Source organism: Dromiciops gliroides, chromosome 3 (assembly GCF_019393635.1).
Source record: "Dromiciops gliroides isolate mDroGli1 chromosome 3, mDroGli1.pri, whole genome shotgun sequence".
Taxonomy (NCBI): Eukaryota; Metazoa; Chordata; class Mammalia; order Microbiotheria; family Microbiotheriidae; genus Dromiciops; species Dromiciops gliroides.
The window spans coordinates 597,419,039-597,442,556 of NC_057863.1; the positions used below are offsets into that span (position 1 = coordinate 597,419,039).

Below are 23,518 nucleotides of genomic sequence, written 5' to 3' on the forward strand. Positions count from 1 at the left end.
CTCGTTCCTGTGAGCCTGACTGCCCATCAGTGATAGTCTTCCACCTCAGACCCCACTTACCTTTGTCCCTCTCTGTATTTAGGTAATACTTTATGCTGCCATCCTCTACCCACCCCCACCCCCAACCTATGAGGTCCATGAGAACAGTGTCATCTCTAAGTTTTGTCAGGGCAGAGCCACTAGGTTCCTGGCCAATTAAGACAAGGTAAAATGTTGGATGGGACTGATAACTGAGCTCTCCTTGATTTAGGAGATATGACTGTGTCTGGTTCTTTGAGTTCAGAAGGGACAACTATATCTAAAAAAACTTCCTTGGGCATTCTGACCATCACAGGACCATACCACCCTTTCCCCTGCTTAGAACAGAGCTGGTGGCTGAGTGCTGCGTCTGCCCCGTGGCCCTCGATCTTGGACCCAGTTCAGCTGCCACTGAAGTCACAACCATTGCTGGCCCAGATATGACTGACTTTATTAAAGAGCTTTGCAAAGAACAATTCCCAGCAGGCCTGTGTAGGGAGCTGGCTAATGATGGCCATCACATGAGAACATAGGTGCTTCATGGACAAACCTAGGCTTGCTGGCTAGCTTCCTAGCTTCCTCCCTCAGGGAGCTCCGGGATTCCGATGCTGTTGCTTGAAGATGAAGGAAAATTGGCAGGCAGTGCCAGCTTTCTCAGAGCTGAGGCTGAGAGAAGTTTCCCCTGAAGTGGAGGATTGATAATGAGTCATTTTTAAAGTGACTTTTCCACGCCCCCTACCTGTGCCTGCGGAGACCCATCGGGGAGGGGCCAGTGGGGGAGCCTGCCTAGGGGCTGCCCGCGAGGGGCCTGAGCGCGGCGCCAGCGCGCCCTGTCGGCCGATCTGATCCGGTTTGCTGGGGCCCCCGCCTCTCGAGGCCCGTCACATGATGCAGCAGATGCAGGAAGAGGGCTGCCGGCACAGCTGTCTGCACAGGCCCCGATTCAGCTGTTCCTGGAGATGCTCCTTCTCTATGGTCAGGACACTGACCCTTTTTTGCAGCTTGTTCAGCTCTGCGATCCATTTCTGAGGATACACAAGTCAGTTAGGGACGGGCAGCCAGGGAGCACGCGCCTATCTTGAGCTCTTCACTCCCTCTGCCAGCCTGCTAGCTCTAAGCGGGAGGGGCTGTTTGCTCTTCTCGCCAGGGCTGCGGGAGGTCTCCTTACTCTTCTGCCTCCACCTCCGATCCTTCTCAGGCTGCGCTACTCACTACAGCCCTGCTCTAAATCGCTCCTCTCAAGAACTCTCAGTGGCTCCCTACTGCCTACTGAGTCAAGTATACACTTACAATCCTGGCGTTCAAGGCTCTGCAAAAGCTACTTCCATCCTGTGTCCAACCTCATCTTACTAACCCCTTTCACAGGCTTGCTTTATATTCCAACCAAAATGGGCTTACTCTCCATTCACTGTGCTTGTCCTGCTCTCACCAGTCTCTCTCTCTCTGTGATCATGCCATCCCCCAAGCTGGAATGGTTTTCTTCCCACCACTGTCCTGGCCACTCCCCTCACTGCCCCCCTGCCCCCACCCCCTGCCTAATTTCTACCTTATCAAGTCCAGCCTTTCCAGTAAGAAGTGCTCCATTCTATCTCTACTTGAACCTCACGTTATAAACTGAAAGACTCAGGTCCATGGAGAGACAAGGGACTTGTCCAAGGTCACATGGCCAGCTAGTGAGACTTAGAGTCTGGTCTCCTGATGTCCAGGCCAGAATTCTCTCCACTACCTAACCCTGGGCAAGCCCTGCCACTGAGGCCTCAACTCATCTGTTGCATGCTGCCCTTGGGAGCATGATCTACCCTGATGCTTTCAACACTTTGCTTGTCCATGATTTCATTCCTCCAGGAAGGGTTCCCCAACATTCTGGTTAGAAAAAACTTTCTCCCTTTGCACACACATCACCCTTGGCTTGTACCTTGTGGGGCAGTCTGCCTGTATTGTGTGTTAAGAGCTATCCGTGTGTGTAGGCTTCATCTACATGCTGTTTCTCCCCTCTGCTGGGCAAAGGAGACACATCATGAATGTTTATGAATGAATGCCTAGACTAATATTGGCTGGGGGTTTGGGTGGGGGAGACCAGTGAGGGAGACATTTTTGGTGTCATCTCAGGGAAGTGGAGTTATAGGGCCTAGGTGTGAATCTCAGCTCTAATTATCCATGTGACCTTGGATAAATCCCTTCTCTTCTCTGGCCTCAGTTTCTTCATCTGAAAATAAATGAGGAGTCTGGTCCTATCTAGCCCTAAGACCTCACGGTTCTATGTCACTTCTGCCAGGGCCAGGCCACCAGTTACCTGCCTGCACCACTCCTGAATGGCACTGCCGGACAGCGGGCCCTGGATACTGCCGTCGCGTCGCAGGAACACTTCCCCCAGGTCGGTCTCGTAGAGCAGCGGCTCCGAGCGGGCCTTGGGCCTGTGCACCGTGAGGCGGATCACCTTGAGCAAGTTGTTGCTTCTGCCCCCCGCCTTTATCACAGGAATGAAGGTGAGCGCGTAGGCGTCGGGGAACACCTGGGGTTTGAATCCCTGCAGGATGGAGTCCACCAGCAGCCGCACTCGGTCCTCGTCGTGGTGGCCGCAGCGGATGCCGCGCACGAGCCCGCTGTCCTCTATGCCCACAAAGAGGCTGCCACCCTCGCTGTTGAGGAAGGCACAGACGTAGCGGCGGACATGATGCTTCAGGGCCAGGTTCAGGTATTCGCCGCCCCCGCGCTTGAACTCCACGTTGCGCGTTTCATTGCCTAGGAAGGCGCCGTGGAAGAGCTTCTCCTGGCCCACAATCTCTTGGTGCACGATGGCACTGTCTGAGCGGGCGGCACAGGGCAGGCTTGGAGAGACGGCTCGGAAGGCCCTGGCAGGCGGGCTGGAGGCTGTGGTGGCAGAGGGCCAGTCTGATGAGAGCCCAGCGCTGGGCCGGGACGGGACTGGTCGGGAGGCATAGTTGTGGGTGCTGCCATCATCTGTGGGCTGGAAGCTCTGGGGGGACAGGAGGGGAAGGGGGCCTAGGGAACAAGCAGGGAGTTCCCATTCTCCAGAGCATGTGTGCAGGGAGGGGCTCAGCTGCCAGAAATACCCTCTGGGATGAGGTTTATTCCTCCCCAACTTTAGATCTGGCTGGGAGGGAATAGACCAGAGGAGGCTTCTGGTCACTGAAGGGCGGGCGGGGACCTCCTTTGGGGGCGGAGCGGTGGGAGGGGTGAGGAGGAGGTCCGGCCTCTGAAACCTGGGACTTGTGGGAGTGAGAATGAGGGAGGGGGAGGCAAGCTTCCCCTGGGGTTTTGGCAGAACCCCCAGCCTTGGGCCAGTCGAGGCTAGGGTCTCAAGGAAATTAGGCCTCGTGCCCCTCACAGAAAGTGAGATGAGGGAAGTGGGGTGAGTCTGAACTGGATTTTAGCCCTTTTCTTGGATCCCTTTACACCCCAGAAAGGGATGGCACAAATGAGACTCCCTGGGGGCCTGGAGGGTGAACCCCACTACCTTCCAGTTCCCCTTTGGGATGGCTCTGTTAGGAAGCTTTCCCTTACGTCAAGCCTCAATGTGCTATATAACAACTTCTATCCAATTGAATTTACTCTTTGAATCTCATGGCTTTGCCCCCTGTACACAGAGGCCCAGCCAGCCCCCAGGATCCTGAGTGTGGGATGAGGTCATATCAGCCAGCCGGGATGACCTTGGTTACAAATGACAATCCCACCCCCCTGGGATGAGCACAAACCCCTATAATGCTTCATAGAATTTTGGCATCTCAGGTCATCTATTCCAACTCCCATCCAGAGAAGGGGTCCCCTCTGCAATGTCCCAGATGACCCAGAGTGGTCTTTTGGCCTCTGTTTAAAGACCTCTGGTATGGGGAACGTTCTAAAGACAGCCCATCCTGTCTTTAGGCATCTGATCACTGGTCAAAGGTGGGAAAGCTTAAGAGAGAGTGAGCAAAATGTATGTGTGTATTTCTGTCAGGGCCCTAGAGGCTTCTTAAGTGTGTGCGTATGCTGAGGTTGTTTACTGATGGGATTCAGTGTGGACACTGCTCACCTTCTGAGGACCAAAAAAGAACTGAGTTTGAATCCTGCCCCAGAGCCTTGTTTGATCATGGACAAGGCATTTCCAGCTCTTTGAACTGCAGCTTCCCTGGCCTTTTTTTGGAGCATCTCCTAGTTTTGTTATGATGGTCAAATGAGAAGATCCACACAAAGTGGGTCATAATCTTAATATGGTCGCTATTATCAGTTGGGCTTTAACTTCGAACCAGATGGAATGGTCTGACAATGGGAACCTTCTCCTTAGAGGCCTCAAAGCAAAGCCTCGATGACCACTGGCTGGAGCTATAATGGGATTTTTGTCTAGTTGTGGGATAGACTACTTCATGAGAACGTCCTACAAAGAAAGGGCTCTCCTATGCCTCGGTCCATGGGTGGTTAGCAAGCTGCCAGTGTCTGCCCTTGGATCAGGATTTCTGAGTCCCTCTCCTGATGCCAGAAAAACCCACAGGTCTCCACCCTATTTCTCCTAACAGTCCCAGATTGCTCATTAGGTGATAGTAAGAACTACCCCTGGTCACTCTGGTCTCAGATCTCATGCCCAGGCCTCTTGTGCCAATGAGGCTTATAAGAAAGTGCTAAGGCCAAACCCCCCAGGCCTGGAAACTTTCAGAGGACAGAGTTGGGGGATACTAGGAGTAAGCAGCTGACCCCATCAAGCTCTGACCTGAAAGGAATTGTATGAGTGGGTGGAAATGGCTAAAACGAAGACTGAGGCATGATGAAAGGAGAAACCTGCAAACACAGCTTTCCTGGAGTAGAGTGACGACCTTTGGGAGGCAGTGGGTACCCCTGTTTAGCCATAGTTGGGTGACTGCTGACCAGGAATGCTATGGGGGGATTCCTCTCCAGATGTGGTTGGAATGAGAGTCTGTGAGGACCTTCCCAACTCTGAGATGTGATTTTGTGAAGCTTTTCCTTACATTAAGCCAAAATCTGTTCCCCTGTACTTCACACTCATTGCTTCTAGGCCGTCCTGCTGGGGCCAAGCAGGGCGAGCCTGATCCCTCTTTTATAAAGCAGGCATTCAGCTCCAGGACTCTTCTGGGGCTTCCTGGCACCCTCAGTGCCCTATGGCTTCTGGAACTCTGCCCTTACTACTGATAGGTTTTCCTTTGAAATCTGTTTCTTTTCCATCTTCCCTGCTGCCCACCGTGCCCTTCCCCTGGATGACTTTGTTCTCCCTTTGCCCATGTCATGGCTGAACCGTCCTCTCTTCTCCCTCACCTCCACCATCTCTCCACCTCTAGGACACAGCACAAAGGCTCTGGTAGGGCTCTGATGGCTCAGTCAGCTTAGAACATAGCAGGGGAAAACCCCCTCCCCCACCTACCACCTCTATCTACATTCCCTTTTCTCTGGACATGAGGTAAGTGGGAATAGACCAGAGTAGCTGCAGTGAGAGCCTGGGAGGAAGAAAGGAATGGCTCCCTTCACCCTAGCTGTCAGACAGCTGGGTAAGGTAGGATAGGGGTGGCCACTCAGGGAAGGTGGGTCCTGTGATTATACAACATTGTCCCTTATAGAAGGAACCTTTTTTTTTTTTTTGGCGGGGCAATGGGGGTTAAGTGACTTGCCCAGGGTCACACAGCTAGTAAGTGTCAGGTGTCTGAGGCTGGATTTGAACTCAGGTACTCCTGAATCCAAGGCCAGTTCTCTATCTACTGCTCCACCTAGCTGCCCCCGAAGGAGCCTTTTCTTCCTGAAGCTAGCTTCATGCTTCACCAAGGTCTGAAGCCTTTGTTAAACTAGCATCATTTATAGAACTTTTCCAAGTAATTGTTTTGCCACAGCACTGAGTGCGCTAGGGCTGAGGTTTGTTCAGGATGCATCCTGAAGCACCTTCTAGATGCCAATACAGATGGCTACAGATTGAACTTGTGCTCTCCCCCGCTCCCGGCACTATTCCGCCCTCCCCCATACCCCACCCCCCGCTTCCATGGCCCTGCCCTGCTCATCCTACCTCTCTGCTGAAGAGGATCCGTGGGCCCTCGCTCACTGACAGCATCTTGCCCCTTGCCACGAGGTCCTTCAGAAGCACGTGTTCCTCGGCAGCTTGCTGTAGTTGCTGGGCCACAGTACTGGAAACTACCGAGGTGGGCACCTGTATTAAGGCATGGGCACGCCGATGCTTCTTTACTACTCTGATGGCCTCCCGCTCCAGTGGCAGGTGCATACGCTCAAACATGTCCCGCAGGAGGCAGGAGAGCACTGCCCCTGAGAACTGTGGGTTCAAGTGGCTCACATACAGGGTGTGCAGAGGTGAGGGCATCTTGGAGAAGGGGCCCTCGGGAGGTGGCTCTTCTGGTGGGGGCTGCATATGGAGGGGCTCCCCTGAGGGTCTTCCTTCCAGGGTCTCTTTTGAGACTGTCTCTTCTACGAGCATCTTCAAGGACGGCTCTCCCTTTGAGTTCCTGGAGGGAGATTCTCCAATGGGATTTTCTGTTAACATCTCTAGAGCTGTCCCTGTGATAGGTATCTCTAGGAGAGACCCCCAGGAGAGGGTGTCTGATAGGGTTTCTCCTACTGGAATCTCTACTTGCTGTGTTTCTCTGGGGATTTTGGAGGGAGTTTCTTGGGGTCTCTCCTCAAGGGATTCCTCATTGAAGTTCTTTTCCAGGAGTATTTTCATGAAGGACTCCCAAGAGTCTGTTCTGGTCTCTTCTGTTGGAGTCTGTACTTGGGATGTCTCTGTGGGGGTCTCTTTGGGGGTGGCTTCCCCTACTGAAGTTGGCCTCCAGAGTGTTTCTTTGGGGATCAGCCCCTGAGGTGTTTCCATGACGGTCTCCTTTGGGGAGGGCTTTGGGGAGCTCATCTCCAAGGGTGACTTTTGGTTCTGGAGAATGCCCACTAGTTCCTCTCCTCTAGTCACCTTCTAAGGACTGTGCTCTGTGCCTCTGGGTCTCAAGGATTCAGAGATGACTGAAGTAGATGAGCAGCTGGGCCCTGGACTGGGGCCAGCAGCACAGGGAAGCTTTCTGGGGGAAACCCACACACTTTCCAGGGACGGTGAGGCTGCCAAGTGACTGGTTGGAAGGAGCAAGGATGGGCCCCAGCTGGGCCTGGCCCCTTTCGGCTCCCAATCTCGGGTGCGGAGAAGGTAGAAGGGGAGAAATGATGGCCTGATGGGGAGGCCCTGCAGTATGGGGCCGTGCTCCGGCTTGGGTCCTAGAGAACAAAGAAGACCAGGTAAAGCCCAGGAAGCTTTAAACCTTCCCCAGCAAAGCCGAGGGAGGCGATTGGGTGACTGGGGTCTGAATCTTGATTCTGCCACTAGGATGTAAGGCAAGTCCCTTAAGGAATCTGAGCCCAGAGAGGTCATCAGTAAAGTACGGGGCTGGAAGTAGAAGAATCTCATAGTTGGAAGGGCACTCAGAGATGTCCTAGTCTGACTTGTACTTGAACAGTAGTCCCCAGTCTTTGCTGGAAAACCTCCAAGGAGAGGTAACCCACTATTTCCCAAAGTAGCCCCTTTCCTATTGGGATTGCTCTGATTGTTAGAAGTTTCCCCTTACACCAAACAAGCAGTGCAGTAATATTAGACAAAGGAGTGGATTTGGAGTGGGGAGAGGCACGACGCAGCGAAAGGACCACTGGCTATGGAGTCTGATGACCTGGGTTCAATTCTACTTCAGACACTATGACCACAGGCAAGTCAAATAACCTTCCAGAGCCCAAGTTTCCTCAACTGTAAAATTAAGGGGGTGGGAGAAGATGAGCTGAAGGGCCTCTGGAGTCCTATCAGAGTCCTCATCTATGATCTGGTATTTTTTTTATCCACATGACTGGACAACCCATTTAACCATTCTAGGCTTCAACTGGATTAGATGACCTCTTAAATTCCCTGCTGGTTCTAAATCTAGGTTCCTATGACTTGAAAACTGCCTGTAGCTACAACAAGTATACATTGCTCCTAGCTTTGCCCTCCAGGGTTAAGCAGAAAACAGTCTAATCCTTCTTTTTTAGGACTACTGAAAAATTTTTGAAGAGAATGCAGTGGATAGAGCACTGGCCCTGGATTCAGGAGGACCTAAGTTCAAATCCAGCCTGAGACACTTGACACTTACTAACTGTGTGACGCTGGGCAAGTCACTTAACCCCGCAAAAAACAAAAACAAAAACAAAAAAAACCCAAACGAACAAAAAAACAAGGAAACAAACAAAAACCTTGAAGATACCTTATATCGCTCTTCTACCCGCTCCTGCCTTGTCATACTGAAGGGCTTGCATAGGTCAATGAAACTATGACCTATCTCATATAGGGTTACTCCAGTGTCATTGCCGAGAAAACCCCATGGACAGTATTATAATGATAAAAGAGATCAGCTCCTCTGATCAAAAAGTGTCCAATATGCTACTGGGGAAGGGTGGAGGACAACTACAAAGTAGCTCCAGTACTAATGAAGCCACTGGGCCAAAGCCAAAAGGAAGCTCAGCTGCAGATGAAAGTGATGACCAAAGGAAAGTCTGATCTATGAACCAAGGTAAGCTGCATATGGTCAAACATAAGATGGAAAGATTAAACACCAACAGTTTGGGTATCAGTGAAATTAAATCTATAGGAATGGGTGAATTTAATTCAGGTAATAATTACATATACTACTGTGGGCAAGAATCCCTTAGAAGAAATGGAGTAGCCCTTAAAGTCAATAAAAGGGTGAGGAAAGCAATACTGGGGTATAATCTCCAAAAATGACAGAATGCTTATCTGTTCTAATCCAAGCAAATCATTGAATATTACAGCAATACAAGTTTATGCTCCGCCCACTGAGGCTGAGGTCAAAGTTGCTCAATTCTATGAAAACCTGTAACATCTTCTAGAAAGAAGACTGAAAAAAAGACATTGCATTTATAATAGGGGATTAGGATACTAAAGTGGGAAATCAAAAGATAATTGGAATAACAGTGAAGATGAATTTCAGCTGAGCTATTTTTTTTTTGTGAGGCAATTGGGGTTAAGTGACTTGCCCAGGGTCACACAGCTAGTAAGTGTCAAGTGTCTCAGGTCAGATTTGAACTCAGGTCCTCCTGAATCCAGGGCCGGTGCTCTATCCACTGCACCACCTAGCTGCCCCTTCAGCTGAGCTATTTTAAACCCTAAAAGGTGATGCTGTTAAAATTCTGCATTCAATATGCCAGCAAATTTGGAAAACTCAACAGTGGCCAGTGTATTAGAAAAGATCAGTTTATGTCCCAAATCTAAATAAGGGCAACACCAACGAGTGTTCAAATTACTGAACAACTGCACTCATTTCACACACCGGCACTGGCCATGTCTAAATAATATAGTTCTCATGCTGCTCACTTAGACCACTTTACCAAGGAGGTGGGTGGTATGCTTCAACATTAATCTTCTGCAATCATGGTTGGTTAACATACTGATTAGAGATCCTAATTCTTACAAAATGGACTGTGATTGTGTACATTGTTCTCCTGGTTTTGCTCACTTCACTCAGCATCAGTTCATAAACATCTTTCCCGTTTTCTCTGAAACTACCTCTTTCATCATTTTTTTATAGTATGATGTTATCCCATCACATCTACATACCAAAAGCTGTCCAGCCATTCCTCAGTTTATGGGCACCCCCTCAGATTCCCATTATTCGACACCTCAAAAAAAAGCTATAGCTTTTTTGGTGAAAACTTAATTAGATTTTGTTTTACTTAAGACATCCCTCAGTCTACCTATCCTTCCTCTAATTCTTGCCCTTCCCTTCTCCTATTTCCCTCCTATTCCCTTCTGGAGTGAGATTTATTTCTGGATTCAAGACTATGTGTATTTTTCTTTTCTTTAATCAGTTCAGAGGGGTGTAGGGTATGTCCAGGGAAGACGGGTACCTCTGTGGTGTGAGGGCTGCTTTCCACCTTTGGTGTCTCCCTGAGCCAGCTAACTCTCAACTGTGGCTCCAAGAAGCTGTAGCACTTGCAGCGGCCACACCCTGGTAAACCATTTCAGCAGGCAGGCTAAACCAGGGTGAGGATAACTGACGGATATCAAGCCCGTTGGTGAGTCGGGAGATGTCTACCCCAAACACGTGAAGACTTCCCCCAGTGGAATGGGCAGATGAGAACAATTTGTTCCAACAGCCATGAAGGCAGCTGGAGTAGGTGCTATGGAGCGCTTAAGAGTTTGGTTAGACATCGAAGGCACCGTGGTCATCCACTGCATCTTGAGCTATCACCAGTCATCTTGGCTCTGTCCTGCCACTGCACTGTCATGACTCTGGAAGAGAGAGTGAGGCCAATGACTTCGTGCAACTCTGCCTCACTCAAATCCAATTTATGCATGAGTCACAAGACATCACCCACTCCTTTTACCATTTTTATCTATCTCAAAGTCCTGTGGTGACAGGCAAGTGATGAAGCAGCAGGTGCAGATACATGGGGAGCTGTAGTCACAACCATGCACACGGGGAACCCAGGCCATAGGTTCGTCTTCTCACTGGAAGCACAGGGGGATTTGGCAGCCTCCAGGGTATCTGAGCAGCCTTTTAAGGGCCACACTGCTCACCTCCTGGTGTGAGGAAGGGGCTAGAAAAGGTGCCCTAAAATTGTCTGCTTACCCCACCATGCCCTGATTACTGTGGCAGGCAGGGATCCCACTATGTGGGATGTACAGAAACTTCTGCAAAGATAATTCCACTCACCATCAGTACATGGAATGGACACACACTTAATAGAAAATGCAAAATCCAGTGGGCCTGAAAGACAAACAGCTCTTTCTACAAGAGAACTCAGCAGGTATCACATTCAAATAGCAGCCCTGAATGAAACAAGGCTGGCAAAAGAAGGCCAGCTTACTGAAGTCAGAGCTGGATAAACGTTTTTCTGGAGTGGCCACAGTGAAGGGGAGTGCAGTGAAAATCAATCAAATTTAATTTAGTCGACAAACTTATATACCTCCCAAAAGGAGTGAATGACGGCTTATGACAATGAGATTGCCACTTGCAGGAAAGCACCATGCCACCATCATCAGTGCCTATGCTCCCATCATGACAAACCCTGATGAGGTCAAAGAAAAATTGTATGAAGACCTAGAGACCCTTATCATCAATGTACCAAAAGATGACAAGCTTATAATTCTAGTTGACTTTAATGCTAGAGTAGGCTCAGACTACCAGACATGGCAGGGAGTCCTTGGGAGGAAAGGAATTGGAAACGGCAATAGCAATGGTCACTTACTACTGAAGAGTTATGCATCTCATGACCTTTTTATTACCAACCCTGTCTTACATTTAGCTAAACTCAATAAAACTTCATGGATTCACCCTCATAGCAAACAGAGGCATTTAATAGGCTATGTCTTTGTAAGAAGAGCCAGACAGGATGTGAGAATGATGAAGGCACTGTGTGGGGCAGAGTGCTGGACTGATCACAGACTTATCCTCTCCAAGCTAAATATTCACATTCAACAAAAACTGCAGTCCCAAGGCAAAATGAGTACCAGAAGACTTAATGTCAACAGATCATAATGCTTCTCTGAGTGGGAACAGTTTGTTGCAAACTTGGAGGGAAAGTTGACCCAATACATAGTTAGCAACAGTGGAGCAGAAAAGGAGATGGCTTTCAGAGATTTGGTGTACAGCACTGCATTTGTTCATTTGGGGCAGAACAATGGCAAACATCCAGACTGGTTTGATGAAAACAATGGGGAAATTCAGAAGCTGTTAACTGAAAAACAAGAAATCCACAGGGTTTACCAGCAGCTTGGTTCATCCATCTTTAAGAAGGCAGCATTTAATTCCATTAAAAGTAAAGTGAAAGCAAAGCTTAGAGAGATGCAGGATTCTTGGCTCAGTAAGAAGGCAGATGAAATTCAGTTTTATCCTGATAGTAACCACCCAAACTGAACTTGTGTCTGAGCTGAGTTTTCTCTGGAGCTTTGTTTGTAGATGTTTTAGAGTCATTCTTTTCTTTGGAATTTGTTTCTTGAGCATCCCTGCCACCATAATAGCTTATTATGGTTGGGTTTTTTTTTTTGTGTGTGTGTGTGTGATTTGCCCATTCTTCCACCTTACTTCCTCACTTCAGGCTTGGTGTTAGGACTGGGCTCTATAGTACTTCTGGAGGGAAGGATTGGATTGGTACTGTTGCTCCTTTCTTGGGGAATTGAATGTTACATTATTCCAAGAGTTCAGGAACAGGCTGGGGAGCTGCAAGCTTTTGGTGCTCCCAAAGTTGTCTGATGCAGGGCAAAGTCTGATTGCTGGCCTTCTGGTCTAAGCTGAATGCTCCTGGACTCAGCTCCTATCAGTCAACTAGAAAACTCTGTTGGTTCAGAATAACAGAATTGTAGGCTTCCCTTTGGTCTGGGATTCCTGTTTTGGTTATTCCTCTGTAGGCTTAGCCATGTCTCCCCTATACTTGAGTTTAAAAAAACAACTAAATATACAAGTATAGAACTTGACATTTATCTCTGTGAAATATCATCTGCTTAGAGTCAGTCTATCAAGATCATTTTGGATTCTGACTTGCCATTTGAAGGTTAGCTACTTCTTCTTATCTTCATGTCATCTGCAAATCAGTTAGGCATGAGGGAGGCATGCAGCTAAGCAAGAGTTGGTATGCAAAAAGATAAATGCTTCAGGTTCAATTGGCAGGAGAAGGATTTAAGAGTTTCAGTAGACTAAAAGATTAATATGAATTAAGTGTCATGTGGCAGCCCAAAAAGCTAATACAATCTTAGATTCTATTATGGGAGGCATAGTGTTCATAATATGGAGGATGCTGGTCCCAGTTTGACTATTGTCCTTGTCAGATGATGCCTGGAGTATTTTGCCCAGTTTTAGGCCCCTATGTTTTGAGGGAGACCCTTCATTGGGGATGCTGCATAGGGATTGTTGGCTAAGCATGGTTTGGATGAGATGGGCGCTGGTGTCCCTTCTAATTCTGAGATTTCATGATCTTCACCCAAATGCTTTCCCTCCTCCCTCTATTTTGTACATTTCCTCATATAAGCAAGCATATCATCTTCTTTTTTTTTCTTTTTTTTTTTTTAGTGAGGCAATTGGGGTTAAGTGACTTGCCCAGGGTCACACAGCTGGTAAGCGTTAAGTGTCTGAGGCCGGATTTGAACTCAGGTCCTCCTGACTCCAGGGCCGGTGCTCTATCTACTGTGCTACCTAGCTGTCCTAGCATATCTTCTTAGTATATATACTTCACTATTTATTTTTGTTCCTTCTGAATAAGGAATGAATAGCAATGTTGAGTTGTAAGTACCATCCAAACAAGTATTGTTGATACTTATGAAGTTGAATTTCTCTCTTTCCATTAGGATGGTTGGTTCTTTCCCCCATACTTTGTGCTTTGGTGTCCTTAGGATATAGACATCTAAGGTGCATGGTCAATGTTACTGGCTTTTTCCTTCCTGTATCTTCTAAATTAGTGGTCCTTTTTGTTGTTCTCTATATATTGTATCTGTTATTTTCTCAAGTATTTGGTGCGGCAGGTCTATGTGGGTGTTTTTCTCCTTTCTCTTTCATTTTCAGTTTAAAGCCCTTGTGATCAAATTCATAAGACTGTATAAACATTTCTTTTCACCAATTCCTCTTGGGTTCCTACCATTTCCGTTCCAGGAGCCCACCTTTCCTATATCTTAAACTGGCCCAGAAATTAAAATCCCCTCTCTGAGACATTGTCTTCACTAGCTGTTCATTTCCCAAATCCAACCGTTTTTGTGAAACAATCTAAACCTATGATGAAATTGTCTCTTCTTCCCCTAAGGTCCCTATTTTTAAATTTTTTTTTTTTTTGCCCAGGATGCATAGTGCCTAGTAATGCTTTCTAGGTTCCTTTTGATAGTATAATTTACCCCATCTGTGAATCACCAGGAATGGGCAGTATAATCAGATTTAACAAGTATCTCGGTTACCTCTGTCAAATCCTGGACAAATAGCCCAAGGAAGAACTCTTTATTCTTTATATGAAGTCAACAAAAATTCTCTCTGCTTCTCAACAAAGTCACCACTCTTCTTCCTCTGTTCTGGAAGATTCCTTGTGACTTCTGTGGATGTGCATAGTCATTCCTTGGAGCACTAGAGGCTGCTTCCTTTTTGGAAGGTCCAGCTCTAATCTCTACAGAAAAAAACCTCTACCCAGCTCTCAAGGGTCAATGGTCTTTTTCCCTTCTCTCAACACTGTGCTGACTTCCTGACACAGACTATTATTCATCTCTGCTTTTTCTGGTTCCCTTTTCCCCCTTTTTGATTTTTCCTCTGAAACATTTCTATTCTTTACAAGAATATTTCATTTTTCCTGATAGGCTGGAGAGTAGAGAAACCACTCTATCTCCCTTTCATCTTTTCCTCTATTAGGGAAACTAAGTTGCACTTTGAGCCTATGTAGCTATACTTTCATTAGCTGAAACACAAACATAGAACATTCTCTGGTTACTGTAAAATTCTCTTGGCCCTCAATACTTTCTGGAAGTGAGATCCTTACTCTTCTGCTGTTCTTGTGGTGGACTCTTATGGCAAACTGACTGCTGCAGCTATTCGACATGGGTTCAGTGTCTGAGCAAAGCTTCCTTGCCATTTCCACAGATGTGGCAGTGGCATGCTTAGTTGCCTGTGATCAGTAACTACAACAGATTTCTGCCAAAGCTCTAATACAAACAAAAGCTACCCTCCTGTTGTCTCTGAGGTCTGAAGTAGATATCTAATTTCCAACTATTTATCACCTTTTTTTTCTTTTCCTTTGATATGTATTGGAATTTAGAAATTCACTGACTTGCCCACTCTACTATTTCAGGGTCTTCAGTGCCTAAGGGAGCTATAAGGTCAACTTTCAGATGTAAATTCTATAAGCTTGTAAATAACTTAAATTCCCCAAACTTCAGTTTCCTGATGTATAAAATAGGACAATATTATTTGCCCTACATTTGTCTCATAAGGTTGTGAAGAAAGGACTTTGTAAACCTTAAAGCCAATAGAAATGAGAATGAATAATAACAAGACTGAGGCGGTGGCAACGAGATGTGTAGGGGCTTCAGTGCCTTTGGTACTGAAAGCCAAGCACACTTCTGTACTTTCTGACCTCAGACTGCCTACAGTTATGAAGTCTTGGCATCTATTCCCTTAGTACTTGTCCTCCAAGGCTAATGTGAAGCATTTCACAAACCTAACATATTAGTCTTCTCACCACCATTGACAAAAGCTTTCTGATGGTGATGGGTTCCTGTATCCCATTAAAACTGCCCTGCCCCAACTTGCCTGTAAGGTATAGATTGTATGCACAGGACTTTTGGAGACTTTTTTTTTTAACTCCAAGGGCAGTAATAGACAAAATAGGCAGAAGGCATGGAAGATAATTTGGGAGGAAGAGGGGAACCCTAAAATTATAGGATTATCTTTCACTTTAGGGCAGGTTCTGGTTGAGAACTGAGATTTAGAGGTACTTAAGAGTGCCAGAGCAGAAAGGGCCCTTGGGTATCAGCAAGCCCATTCCCTTCTATTTATAAAGAGGGACACTGAGTCCCCAAGAGAGCAAGTAACTTGCTAAGGTTACACTGTGAGTGAGTAGCAGAGTGGGATTCTCTAAGTCACAGAACAACATAATGTTAGCATGGGAAGGGAATTTAAAGTAAGATCATCTCACGAACACTCTCATTTTACAGAGTAGAAAACGGAAGCCAACAAAGGGGAAGAGACTTGCCCAAGGTCACAAAACAACTTGAGCTGGAGGGCTCACAAAGTTGGAGGGAGGAAAGAGGAGAGAAGAGGCTAGTGAAGAGTTGGTTCTCAAACCATCAAATTTCTTGGTCCCATGATATTCTTCTACATGTACACTCCAACTCTTTCGCACAAGATATATGCACATACAATGGAAAAACACAGGACAAACTCAGGAGATTTGACTTTAAGTCTTAGCTCTTATATTTCCTAACTGTATGGGCTTGGGTAAATAAAAATAACTTCACCTGAGCCTTGGGTTTCTCATATGTAAAACAGATAATAATAATTCTATTTTATATAGTGGTTGCAAGAAAGGCACCTTATAAACCTTATTTAAAGATCACCTTTAGTTACAGAACTACATACAATCTTAGAATGCGAGAGCTGGAAGAAACCTCAGAAGCAGTCTACTTTAGCCCTCACCCAGAAAGAACTTAACATCCCTGATAGTTGGCCACCCAGCTTCTGCTTAGAGACCTCCAAAGAGAGGAATGTTCCAACCCCCTCCTGAGGCAGTCCATCTCATTTGAAGGCAGCCCTCATTGCTAGGAGCCTTCTAGCATTTAACCTAAATGCCTATTTACTATTTCAACCCATGGCTTCTGGTTTGGTCCTTTGGAGCCAAGTAAAACAAGTCTAAATAAATGCTCTTCTACATGACAGCCCTTTAAATACTTGAATGCAATTATCAGGTCGGTCCTGAGTGTTTTTTCCTCCATTCCCCATCCCTTCAACAAGTCCTCATGTGGCAGGGACTTTAAGGCCCTTTCTCCTCTGATGTGCTGCTCTCAAGCTTAACCTGGGATGTGCCTAGTAATGAACACAATACTACAGTGTCCGAGGTCTGACAAGGGCGGCATAAAGTAAGGCTGTCTCCTCCCTGTTCTTAGCAGCTTTGCCTCTCTCAGCATAGCCCAAGATCGTACCAGCCATTTTGGCTGCCACACCACATTGCTGGCTCATGGGGAGCTTTCTTAGGCCACTAAAAACCACAAACTGCTTTCTAACCATGCCTCTCTGTCCAGTATTCATAGAGTTGACTTTTTTAAACCCAGATTTTAAGTTTATCTCTGTTAAATTTAATATCATCAGGATCAGCCAATAAATCTTTTCCTCTCGACTTGGTGTGATCTGCAAATCTGATGAGCATGCCATCTATTTCTTTATATAAGTCGTGGATAAAAATGTTAAACTGCTCATGCTCAAGTACACTCCACTGAAAAAGACCTCTTGCCAAGCTATTTTTACAGGGCTGCATCATGCTTTTACAGTCATCCTATTCCCGGCCCTCATTCCCACTTTCTGTCCATTTCTTTTTAAAATTTAAAGTTTCTTGGTGAATTCTGTGTGCATAAGTTTGTTTTTTTTTTCAGACAACTCCCATTTTTCCTCCTTACGATTGTTTCTCTTTGTGCTCATTCCTAGTCTTACCCATTCTTCCAAGGTTCACTTCCCCTGCAGAATCCTTGGGATTCTACCTATCCTTTTTCTTAAGCCTCTTAAGTATGCTTTCCCAAAATCTAGGATGTATGTCAAATTATTCCCAATTTTTCTCTCCTTTTCTATCACAAACTTGAGGGTATTAATGATAATGATAACAATAATGATAGAATTTCTATAGTATCTACTATGTGCTGGGCACTGTGTGAAGCACTTTACAAATATTATCTCATTTGATCCTCATAATAATTCAGGAAGGTAGGAACTATGATTATCCCCATTTTATAGCTGAGGCAGACAGAGGTTAAGTGACTTGCATGAGGACCCACAGCTAGTCAGTCTCTGTTGTCAAATTTAACTCAGGTCTTCCTGACTCGAGGTCCTGACTCTGATCTACTACAGCACCCAGCTGAGGAGGGAGTTGCCACTCCTCACTGCCTATCCAAGTTCCCATAATTTTCTTTTCATTCCATCAACTAAATTCTCTGTTAGGAAGAATCAGATCCAATACACAATTTCCCCTTCACCCGTTGCAGGATGAAATTAACATTAAGATACGTCAAGAAATTAATTGCCCTATTTTTACATTTTTGGAGGAGAGAGAGAGAGAGAGAGGTTTTTTTTTGGGGGGGGGGTGAGGCAATTGGGGTTAAGTGACTTGCCCAGGGTCACACAGCTAGTTAAGTGTCAAATGTCTGAGGATGGATTTGAACTCAGTTCCTTCTGAATCCAGGGCCAGTGCTCTATCCACTGCACCACCTAGTTGCCCCTGAGAGTTAGTTTTCTAAAAGATGTCTAAATAACTGAAGTCTCCCTTCACTACTATCTCATTTCTCTCTAGCAGGATTGTGATCTGTTTCCTATGCCCATCATCTATTTGTTCTTTTCATTCAGGTGATGTGTAGTATACTCTAATGACAAAATCACTTTTGTTTCTCTCTCATTGACCATCACCCAAATACTCTACACTATGCCTCTCTCATCGCTCTGGTTTGTGGGTTTCATCACAAGTATACTCTATCTCCCTCTTCACCTATACTACTTTTTTTTTTTAAAGGAAATAAGCTATTTTTTTTCCTTTGGGGAATGAGGGTGAAGTGACTTCCCCAGGGTCACACAGCTTGTCAAGTGTCCAAGGCTGGATTTGAACTCAGGTCCTCCTGAATCCAGTTCTGGTGCTTTATCTACTGCACCACCTAGCTGCCCTAAAATAAGCTATTTCTATCCAAAGCCACATTCCAGTCATGAGTTTCAACCGCCAAGACTCAGGAGGAACCTTTGAGATCAAATTTGCCAAACATGTTCACAAATATATACAAGTTCATGGTTTATTCTGAAGACACTACCCAACTTAGCTGGTCATGGCTCAGACTCTCTCTGTGGACAACCCCATGAATTTGTTCTGACTTCCTGGCTTCGAAAACACTGCTCTCAGTTGGACCTCTTCAATTACCATGACTCATACCAGCAAACAAACCATAGGGTAGTATATCTGATATATCTCACCATATTATCTCACCATAATCATTCAACCGCAAGATTCTTAAGCTCTGAAATTCCCTTCTTTGATCATGATCTTTTTTTGTTTTTCCCCCACACTTCTTCCTCTGACTCATTCCTCTTAGATTTCCTGTCCTGGCTCCTCACCTCCTCTCTATATTCTTTTTTTTTTTTTTTTTTGGTGAGGCAATTGGGGTTAAGTGACTTGCCCAGGGTCACACAGCTAGTAAGTGTTAAGTCTCTGAGGCTGGATTTGAACTCAGGTACTCCTGACTCCAGGGCCGGCGCTCTATCCACTGTACCACCTAGCTGCCCCCTCCTTTCTATATTCTTGCTGTTGGTAATATCAGCTCATGTGGGTTCAATTATCATTTCTACACAAAGCAAATTGGCAAAGATGACAAAAATGGCAATGTTGGAGGCTCAATTATGGGAAAATAGGGAAATTTAAAACAGTCTTGGTGGCATTGTGAATTAATCCAACCATCCTGAAAAATAATTTAGAATTATGTGAGAAAAGTAAGGAAACTATCCATATCCCTTGACCCAATAATTCTATTACTAGGTATTTACTCTAAGAAGGTTAAGGACAAAAAGAAAGGTCCAATTACATATTATTCATATGCCCATTCAAAGCAGTTCTTTTCTTTGGTAGCAAAGAACTGGAAACAAATTAGATACTCATCAGTTCAGGGAATAGCTGAACAAATGGTTATTTATGAATAATGGATTATTATTTTACAGTAAAGAAATGATGAATGTGAGAAATTCAGAAAAACAAAGGCTGATTTAAATGAACTAATGCAGAGTAAAATTTAAAAAGAGAAAACTACCAAGAACAATACACCTAATGAATTTACAACAATAATGTAAATAAAAAAAAAACACTAAGAGGAAGCCAACTCTAAGTAACAGTAATGACCAGCTGTGCTCCTAAAGAATATACATATAATTTTTTTTTTCTTTGCAGAGAGGTGTGGGACTATGGGAGCAGAATGTTGCACACATTGTTAGATGTAATCACTAGAACAGCTGTATTTAACTGTTTTTCTCTGTTACAAAGGAAGTTCTGTTGTTATATGTCACCACATGAAGATTATAGCCACAAAAGGCTAACAATAAAACCTATTTTAAACTTGGCAATTCTACTAAGTAACCCCTAAATCTATAAATCCAGCCCCAATACCTCTCTTTTATCCAAGCTTTGGTTTTGTATAACCTATAGTTTTCCTGGACACCTTCACCTGGATGTCTTGGCACTTCAAATTCCATGTCTAAAATGGAACTGATCATATTTCCCGCTAAACCTATCCTTCAAGCGTCCCTGTTTTCAACTGAGGGAAACTTACCACCTTCCCAGTAAACCAGCTTTGTAACCTGAAAGGTCCTCACCCTCTCTCACTTTCCATATTCAAGCAGATTTCCAAACCCTGTTGATTCTGCTTTCACAATATCCCTTGTATCATCTCATTCACCCAGCTACTCCTTCCCTCCTTATTTGAACAGCCCTTACCACTTCTCACATGGGCTGTTGTAATATTTATTGCATCTAATTGGTCTCCCTACTCACTAGTTCCAACCTCCACACAGCTGCCCCAAACCATCTTCTGTGGCATTCCTCTGCTTAAAACTCCTCAGTAGGGGCAGCTAGGAGGCGAAGTGGATAAAGCACCGGCCCTGGATTCAGGAGGACCTGAGTTCAAATCCGACCTCAGGCACTTAACACTTACTAGCTGTGTGACCTTGGGCAAGTCACTTAACCCCCATTGCCCCACAAAAAATCCCTCAAAACCAAAAATCAAACAAACAAAACCCCCCTCCTCAGTAGATTCTTATGGCCTCGAGGATAAAATACAAACTGAGCCTGCCTGGCAGTTATGTCTTTCATAGTCTGACTCCAACCTACCTTTCCTGCTTTGGAAGCTTGGAAACAGTCCCCATTCACAAGCTTCTCCATTGAGAAGAACTGGCCCTAGGAGCTGCTTCCTGAACTCAACCTTCCATGTTCCCACACTCTGTCTTTGAACACAGGCTGTTCCCTAAGCCTGGAATTCATTCTTCCCCCTCATCTCTGCTTCTCACAATGTTCCTTCGAGACTCAGCTGGGGTGCCACCATTCATGGGAGGTGTTCTTTCATCCTTCCATTTGTTAAGGGTCTCCCTCCCTCCTCCTCCTCCACCACCTCATATAACACTGTGTTATACACCCTCCTTCACCCAGTAGAATGTAAACCCTGGGGAGGAGGTGGTCTGGTTTTTTGTCTGTATCCCAGCAACAAGCGCAAGACCTTGTATGTAGCAGGCAGCTAATAAATGTCGAATGGAATTGAAAACAGCCTCCCTCATTCCTCCCCTCTCTAAGGAGACTTAGCCCCTCCCTGTTGGCACTCCAGCCTCTGTCTCCCCTCCCTCCCCAGGCAGCAGCGCTCCTAGCTTGGGTTGGGGGAGGGACCCGGTAGTCTCCAGTGACCTCTGTAGTTAGGGCAAGGAGGGTAGGGTAGAAAAACAGGTAGAGGAGGGCTAGTATGAGGGCAGAGAACCCGATTAACTCATGACTGAACCTACCCCAAACCTCCCTCGCCTGGCTAACTCCCAAACATATGACAAGCTGTTCTTGGGGTCCAGCCAGGGCTCCTACTGCCCTGCCTCCCCAGCTGAAATTAAAGTGCTCAGGGGCAGTTGGGGCTCAGACTCACTCAGCTCCCTGGTGGGCAGCAGTGGATGAAATAGAAAGTGGGTGCCTCCCTGTCAGGACCCCTACTGTGATCTCACAGAAAGATGGAAAGTCAGGATAGGAAGAGGCAGGGTCTGTGCCTTTAAAAGCTACCCCATGTTGGGGCAAATGCCCAGGGGCCACTAAAGAACTTGGCATGTCCCAAAGGCTGGGAGCAAGAATGTCTCCCTAGTCCTAGACTCTTGTTCCTCTAGGGCCCACATGCCTTCATTTAGGTGGTACAAGCCCAAATCTCAAAATATCCAACTCCTAGCCTATCTCACCCTTGTCCTAGGCACTTGGCCTTGCTCACCTGTCCAGAGCCCAGAAGCCTGGAAGTGCCCACACCCCCATCCCCTGCCATCATCAAACATCTGCAATGTTGGAACCCCCAGCTGGCTTGCTGAGGTCCATTTCAGGGGGCTTGGTGCCCTGGTGTCTCAAAACCAGCCTCACCCTGGCTGGTGCCCAGCCCCAGGGTGTATTAGAATGCCTGGGGCTGGTTCCCCAGGTTACAGTGCCTTGGGTTCTGTGGCTCTCTCCTATGCTCCATGCATCTGGTGGGGGTGGGGGTGGGGGGTAGGGAGGAGTTCCTCTGATCAGAAAGGAAAGCATGACTTTCTACTTCAACAAGTCCAAGACTCTTCACAGTAATAATGGCTTTTGCATATGTTTTTCATTAGGGAATTTTACTTTCATTTTAGGAAATTGGGGGTTGGGGTCCACAGTCAGGGAGGAGAAATGGAAGAATGAGGTATTTACTGCATGCCAAAATGATAAAAGCAGAGGCAAGAGAGCTGAATTTGGAATCAAAATATCTGGGTTTCATGTAACCTTGGTAAGTCACTTCCCCAGGCTGGTCTGCACTTCACTAAACCGTAAAATAGGGGGAGGGGAGAAATGAATTAGATTACCTGTAGGGTGCCTTTTAGCTCTAAATCTAATATTTTATATTGTACTATAAAAATGACAAGGAGGATGATTTCAGAAAAGCCTGGAAGCACTGATATGAACCGATGCATAGTGAAGTGAGCAGAACCAGAACGTTGTGCACAGAGACAGCAAGACTGTTTGATGAAGAACTGTGAATGACTTAGTTCTTCTCAGCCATACAATGATCCAAGACAATCCCAAAGGACTCATGATGAAACATACTATCCACCTTCAAAGAAATAAATGCTTAAAAGTCCAACTCTTGCTAAAGCTTATAATTTATTGGCGACCGCTCATTAGATATTTTAGACAGACTAGCTAGAATTGAGCCCCATACAGATCCCTCTCTACTTCCCCACCACCCCAACACCAGAGTCTGGCAGATGCAAGCTCAATATGCATCAACAATATGACATCTCATAATTATAGAATTTGAGAATTAGAAGGGACCTCAACAGCCATTTAAGTTCAATCCATACCTTAAAAAAGACAAAAACCCTACCCCCACAAACATCTATTATATACCCAACAAGTCATCACCCAGATTTTTTTTCTTGAAAACTCTCAATGAGGATGAGACCACTCATACTCAAGGCAACCCTTGGCACTTCTAAAGAACTCCAGATTATTGGGAAGTTTTTCATGACATCAATCTCAAATAATTATAACTTCCACCTACTGTTTCTGCCCTTCGGGGCCAAACAGAACAGGCCTAATCTTTCTTCTACATGAAGACCAATATCATGTATTCCCCTGGGTCTTGTCTTCTCTTACTAAATATCGTCAGCCTTTCATCTAATCCTCATAGGCCAGGAATTTGAGGCTCTTGAGAAGGAACTTGAGTTGACAGACACTGTACTCTGTACTCTGCTCTAGCCAAACCATGGGAAGGACATTATGTGTAGTTCCGTGTACTGCCTTTTAGGAAATACGTTGATAGAGAATCCAGAGTAGTGAAGGGCCTCTGTTCTAGCCTTTTGGGGTCCTGACTCTATCATCCAGTTGTTCATCTCTCTCAGTTTTGTGTCAGGCAGATCTGATGCCTTTTGTCCAGGTCATTGATAAAAATGCTGAATAGTGTAGAGTCAAGCACAGCTTCCTGGGACACTGGACTGGAGCTACCTTCTGCCAAGTTGGTCTCAACCTACTCTTTGAGCCTGGCCATTCACCTGGATCTTAATCCATCTAAGTGTATTATGATCTA

At 45.8% G+C, this 23,518-nt stretch overlaps 1 protein-coding gene across 1 annotated transcript; it reads right to left on the reverse strand.

The window, feature by feature from the left end:
• Window positions 1-899: 899 nt before the first annotated feature.
• On the reverse strand, window positions 900-21,745 carry SLFNL1 (schlafen like 1). Its single transcript, XM_043993828.1, has 5 exons — window positions 21,666-21,745; window positions 7,050-7,224; window positions 6,020-6,928; window positions 2,312-2,995; window positions 900-1,043 (listed from the first exon to the last, which is right to left on the reverse strand). Exons 1-5 carry the CDS (start codon window positions 21,743-21,745, stop codon window positions 900-902), a joined length of 1,992 nt encoding a protein of 663 aa, XP_043849763.1.
• Between the last annotated feature and the right edge of the window lie 1,773 nt (window positions 21,746-23,518).

Excerpts from the sequence above, each read along its gene's own strand:
- SLFNL1 (XM_043993828.1), bottom strand. The coding sequence starts at position 21,745 with ATGGCAGGGGATGGGGGTGTGGGCACTTCCAGGCTTCTGGGCTCTGGA. Across the intron at positions 7,225-21,665 it reads GCCAAGTGCCTAGGACAAGG|GACCCAAGCCGGAGCACGGC; the intron begins GTGAGATAGGCT and ends TTTGTTCTCTAG. Across the intron at positions 2,996-6,019 it reads GGATCCTCTTCAGCAGAGAG|AGCTTCCAGCCCACAGATGA; the intron begins GTAGGATGAGCA and ends CTGTCCCCCCAG.